General features: G+C 35.5%; 1 protein-coding gene across 1 annotated transcript; it reads left to right on the top strand.

The window, feature by feature from the left end:
• Nucleotides 1-1,291: 1,291 nt before the first annotated feature.
• Nucleotides 1,292-3,707, top strand: LOC111906792 (transport inhibitor response 1-like protein Os04g0395600). Its single transcript, XM_023902568.3, has 4 exons — nt 1,292-1,474; nt 1,571-2,060; nt 2,136-2,634; nt 2,745-3,707. Exons 2-4 carry the CDS (start codon nt 1,588-1,590, stop codon nt 3,498-3,500), a joined length of 1,728 nt encoding a protein of 575 aa, XP_023758336.1. The 5' UTR covers nt 1,292-1,474; nt 1,571-1,587; the 3' UTR covers nt 3,501-3,707.
• Nucleotides 3,708-6,713: the final 3,006 nt, after the last annotated feature.

Genomic DNA, 6,713 nt, shown 5'->3' with positions numbered 1-6,713 from the left:
TAGATATCCAAAAATTTTAAAAATAATTATCCGAAAGTCAGATCAATTTGATTCGGAGATTAAATACTCAAATACAAATATTTTCGAAGACTCCTAATGATATAGGAACTGATTTTTCCACTAAAGCATTTTATTAATCCACTGATAAATTAATTTATTGACAATTATAACCCTAGACCTATTTTAGTTTTAGTGATACTGAGGAGAAAGAAATTCAAATGTTTAATGCTAGATGACTTGTCGAAGACCCCTAATCACATTGAGATGATAATTATCTGTTTATGTTCTTGAAAGTAAGAACTTTTTTAAAACAAAAAATGAATATGTTTCCGTATTTCAAGCTTCCTGTCTAATCCTTGTCCATCGATAATACACCTAATGAAAACGACAACACAATCCCTGCTTCTATCATAAGTTAGATCATCAAAACATTGTGGTCAGCACATCTTTATTGGTATTCTTACAAAATACAGTAAATTTTAAACGTTTAAACAATTTTGAAAGTATTTAAAAGTACAAATACAATATCAAATATAATTTAAAAAAAAATACGATAAATATCCTTATTATTAAAGTTATTATTAGTTCCATTGGAAACGAACATAATCTAGACAGCCCTTACAGCTCTATTAATGGCTGCTGATGGACACACATGGGGTATATTGGTTTTTGTCGAAAAAGATTTGTCCCCGGGTTATTAAAAAATTACAGTTTTGCTCCACAACTTGAATCTTTAACGTTTTCCATCCCTAAATTAGTTTATGTATTTGCTTCTTATCTTTTCTGCTGACGCCGTTTAAAAGAGGGTTAAGTTATCGCTAATTGGTCATTCTGTTACATGTCGCCACATTCCAAACAAAACCAATAATCCCTTAAAATTTTGGATTTCGCTTTCTAAATAGAAAATATATAACGATAAAAATTCAGAATGAAACCTTATAATTTGGCTGAAAGATCGAGATCTTAATCAACAACTCTAAATAAAATCAAATATTCACTTTTAAAACACTATATGTTGAGATAGAAAACTAGCTAAATGCAAATATAAACCTAGAAAAAAAATATAACAATCTAGAACCTATACAAAAACTTAAAAACACATATTTTTGTCAATATTTTCCTCTTATTTCGATGTAACTTTATCAATAAAATTAACTTATAATTGAAGTATAAAAACATGAAAAAATCACAACAGAAACCAATTTGTAATTTTAGTATAACTGCAGGGACTGAATTTATAATTTAACCTTACATAATCAATGGTGGAAAGCCGAATGACAGCACTGAGCTCCTTTAATGGCTCTGGAATAATATGTTAAATTCCATCTTTTCAGATATATATTTATTACAGTTTAAACCCTTTTTCTCCTTCTCCATTTCCCCCAATTTTTTCTACTTCAAATCTGTAGTTCTTCAAGTTTATTCTACAAAACTTCGTCACCAAATCCGACAACGTTAGAAAGAAAACTTTCAGGTGCGACATTATATTCTCTGTGTTCTGGTTGCTTTTACATGCTGCTTTTTAAGCTAAGAGAATGAATCTGATTTAAAATAATGGAAACCGTTGCAGTTTTTGCAGCAGCGGACATGGATCTAGCTCCAACCACACCGTGGACGCTGCCGGAGGAATTTCTGAAACGAACATTTTCGTTGATAAGCTCCGACAAGGATCGAAACTCGGTGTCGCTAGTCTGCAAAGACTGGTACAACGCTGAGCGATTGACTCGGCGGCATGTATCCATAAAAAACTGCTACTCTATTTCACCGGAAATCGTAGCTGCTAGGTTTCCGGCGATCAGTAGCGTGACGCTGAAGGGAAAACCTAGGTTTTCCGATTTCAATCTGGTGCCGGCGGACTGGGGAGCTGATGTCCAACCATGGCTAAATGTTTTCGCGACTGCGTATCCTTTTCTGGAGGAGCTGAGACTGAAGAGAATGGTGGTGACTGATGAGAGTTTGGAGTTTTTAGCGTTGAATTTTGATGGATTCAAAGCCCTATCACTCTTAAGCTGTGATGGATTCAGTACTCTTGGCCTCGAATCCATTGCTACTCATTGCGAGTAAGCTTTTCCTTCTTCCTTTTCGATTCTACAGATTCTTTGTTTTGATAAACTTTCGAAATCTTCATTTTGTAGAAACCTAACAGAACTCGACATACAAGAAAATTCAATCATTGATCTCGGTGGAGACTGGCTAAGTTTCTTCCCAGAAAACTTAACCACATTACAAGTTCTTAATTTCGCAACTTTAAACAGCGAAGTCAGTTTCGAAGCATTAGAGAGTCTCGTTTCTCGATGCAAATCGTTAAAGGTACTAAAAGTTAACCGGAAAGTAAATTTGGTTCAATTGCAAAAGCTTCTTCTCCTTGCTCCACAGTTGACGGAGCTCGGCACCGGTACCTTCTCCGACGACCTCGACCCCAATCCTACTTTAATCACCGACCTTGCAAACACTTTCGCTAAATGTCAAAACCTTCATTCAGTTTCTGGTTTTTGGGACGCTACGTTGATTTATCTACCCATTATATATCCTGTGTGTGAAAATTTAACCTTTCTGAATCTGAGTTATGCGAGTCTTGGAGCTGATGAACTCGAACAGATTCTTCCTCGCTGCAAACGCCTACGTCGCCTCTGGGTAAATCAGTGACCTTTTCTTTTTCACTTAACAGAATGACTTAACGAGTTAAGCCAAAGTATGAAAGTACTTTCTACATTAAGACATTAAGGAATTGATATTGTTTTCAGGTTCTTGATACAGTTGGGGACAAGGGTTTGGAAGCAGTCGGATCATACTGCCCATTACTAGAAGAACTCCGAGTTTTCCCTGTCTTCCCGGTTGACCCGAGTCAACCGGGGGTGACCGAGTCCGGTCTCGTATCCATATCTCACTGCCCGAACCTCAATTACATCCTCTACTTTTGCCAACGAATGACAAACGAGGCCGTAATCACCACTGCCCGAAACTGCCCGAATTTCACCCACTTCCGTCTTTGCATAATAACCCCCTACGCACCCGATTCCATAACCAACGAGCCAATGGACGAAGCCTTCGGTGCAATCGTCAATTCCTGTTCCGACCTTCGCCGGCTTTCCGTTTCCGGCCTTCTAACCGACTTAACTTTCGAGTACATCGGGAAACACGCGAAAAACCTCGAAACACTTTCGGTCGCGTTTGCGGGCGATAGTGATTTGGGCATGGAATGTGTGATGAGAGGCTGCCCGAAGTTGAGGCGGGTAGAGATACGGGACTGCCCGTTTGGTGACGTGGCGTTGCTTTCGGGGTTGGAAAGGTATGAGTCGATGCGGTCTCTGTGGATGTCGGCTTGTAATGTGACAATGGAGGGGTGTAAGAAGTTGGCGGAAGAGTTGCCGAGGTTGAATGTTGAGGTGATTAATGAAGAGGAAGATGGTGGTGATGATTTTGTTGCGAATAAGGTTTATGTTTATCGGAGTGTTGCGGGACCACGAAAAGATGCTCCTCCGTTTGTTGTAACATTGTGAGGGGCGTTTGGTTTGCATAATGTTTTTTTTAGGAATGTAATCGGTTAAAAGAATTGGAATATGAAGGGAATGTAATTTGTCATGTGTTTGGTTTAGGTTGGAAGGAATAGGAATGTGTTGTGTGTTGGGAAAGCTTGTCGATACCCGAGTTGTTGGGTCGAAAATTAACGTTATTGTTTAACTTTAATGATTTCCATTGTTTATCTATGTTTATGTTTTGAATTTGGTTTTTGGTTCTTTACCTAAAAATTATTGGAAACCCATATTTTATTGATTAAAAGTTACACTTTATCTTAGTAACATGGCTTTTGTTCACTTAATATTTTATTCACAAACTATGTAAAGGGAAAAATAAATAAAGGTGTCTTAAGTTGTATCATCATGATGTTTATTGAGTTAAAAAGTAAGTTAACCACAAATTATTTTTAAAATAAAATGTTTGGTGTATCATCATGAAGTTTATTGAGTTAGAAAGACAGTTACCCACAGATTATAACCAAAATAAAATGTTTGGTGCCAACTTATGGAAAGATTCGATAAATCACTAGGGCATATGGTTGAATTGGAATATATGTAATGGGCGACAAGTATGGATGGCCCTCAATTACATGTTCTCTTGTAGCATTGAACTTCAACACCACGATTCCATTTCATCACAGATTGGCCATGGGTACCAGTAGTGTGATTAGTGGATCTTTGGATTTATGTTTATTTTGAGACTACCACTAAAATATCAAAATTGGTGGTTTTATGGTCTAATAAATTGATAATTTCTTTTGCTCTTTTAACAAAATGACCTAATATTTTGCAATTAGTAAATTGCAAACTTGCTTTTACACAAAAATTGTTTTGTCAAATCTGACAAAAAAAAAAACTATAAAAATAATATTATTAGAGAAAATGACTTGGAAGATCAAACTTTAAACGTGTCTAAATAAATATTTCTTTTATCAGAAATTATTTTACCAAAAATCATAACTTAACTTTAAAAGATCTCTTGATTTTTAGAAAACAAAATTTTGCATCTCTAGTGTTTATATATAAATAACAAACATATTTATACAATACAAAAATAGAGTTTAAAATCATTTTTATAAACAAACTAGTTTTATTGTCTTAAAATCATTTTTACACAGTGTTATTTCCTATAATTTTAATGCATTTGGAGAAACAACACTTTCTGAATTTGAAGCAACACTTTCTGGAATGATACAACATATTTTAGATAATATACTACGTTTTTTTACTAAATTGTAAAAATGTTTATAGAGTACAAAATATTAATATTTTTGGTATAATTAGTTTTTTTTTTTTGATAAAAATAAACTTAAATATGAAAAAACTAACAAAATGAAGTGAGTTTTTTTCGGAAAAAAAGTTCATTTTTTATATATCAGCATGAATCTGTATAGAAAGAGGACGAAAAATCGAGAACAACGGTATATTCGGGTTTTATTTTTCGATAAAAAATATGGGCTAAAAAAATTTAAACGAAAAAAAAAGACGTGGTTTTTTGGTAAGGAGGTGAATTTTTTGGAATAATCTGGTATGTGTACGTCCAGTGTACAAGTGTACATCTATTTCCATGGCCGTTGATCATTATGATTTTCGACGCTCACAATTAAATACTTGGTTCCTTGTTAATTATGGTTATCTATTGAAACTCACTATATATATATATATATATATATATATATATATATATATATATATATATATATATATATATATATATATATATATATATATAGACTATTCAAATCTATATATTAAAAACTAAAATAATAAGGATTCATATTAAAAACCAAAAACCTAATTATAAAAATGTCACACTCATATGTAAGCACTTGTTACAGCTTCATAGGCCTGTGTGACATTCCCATCTTGTAGTGGTTATGTAACGACGTAAATTTCCAAAACAAATTTTCATTTCTTTAAAACATAATTTCATTCAAGACAAACCATAAAATCCAATGTAACATGGTCATAATACAAAACATATCAAATCCCAAGATCAAACATATCCAAATCCGCATGTGTGTGTACGAGTCACGTCGGCGCCATCCCAAGGTCCTCACTAGTACCTGAAACACATTACACATAAACACCGTAAGCAAGAAGCTTAGTGAGTTCCCCAAAATACCTCTTACACACATATGCCTTTCCAGACCATACTCCACATGACCTTCCGGTCCATGTGTCTCAGGGGACTTCCGTCCCAACCCGGTAAACCTTCTGGTCGTACCCGTGTCGACCTTCCGGTCCATAACTCCCTGACCTTCCGGTCCACATCATAATGCCTTCCAACCCATATAATAATGCCTTCCGGCCCATATCAAGCATAGCATACATATCACCTACATAACGCATACAAAACAGGCAACTCATAGCATACAATGCATATATCTCATAGCATACCAGACCTTCTGGTCACACATAGACCCTTCCAGGTATAGTATAGTGAGAAGACTCACCTCGTATGATGTCTAGTAACTCACGTGCTCGATATCTCTGAATATCGAAACAACGACCTAGCCTCGCCTAATCACAACAAGTAATCATTCCAAATCATTAACGGCTCACAAGGCTATACTACATCCCTTTCTACAATCCCACAGAAGGGTAAAAGACCATTTTACCCCTCCCTGACTCAAAAGTCCACATGTTGACCAAAACCCTAAAAGTCAACAAAAGTCAAACAGTAAGCAGTACGCGGGGCGTACCAACTCCTGTACGCAGGGCGTACCCTTGCACTCCATAATCGGGGAACGCGACTCCCTACGCGGCGCGTACTGGGATTACGCCTAGCGTAAATCCCAGTTTCTAACTTTCTTCATTTTAGGTCTTAAACAGTTAAGACATAATCTCACATTCCAGATCTGGCCATTCTAATACCTCTTAATCCATAAAGTCGAAACCTTTAAGACTTTGCATGGCTATAAAGGTTCCCACACCCTCTAACACATTTCCTTTCTCCTCCAAAAGTCTAGATCTCATGCATGGCTCATCATTTACGTCCAAGATTGCATTTTTATGAACATACAACTCATATAGTCCTGAAATATGATAGATCTAAGCCAATGGAGACTATCTGTGTAACACCGTGAAAATTTAAAACAATTTTTCGCATTTTCAATCACATTTTTACAAATTCATTCATTCATAAAATGTCATATCATGTATTTGTTTCTCAAAATATCTCCCAAGATCACA

This window comes from Lactuca sativa, chromosome 7, assembly GCF_002870075.4.
Source record: "Lactuca sativa cultivar Salinas chromosome 7, Lsat_Salinas_v11, whole genome shotgun sequence".
In the NCBI taxonomy this organism is placed as follows: domain Eukaryota; kingdom Viridiplantae; phylum Streptophyta; class Magnoliopsida; order Asterales; family Asteraceae; genus Lactuca; species Lactuca sativa.
Note: the sequence above shows the minus strand (reverse complement) of the source record. Positions and strands in the feature narration are given on the sequence as shown.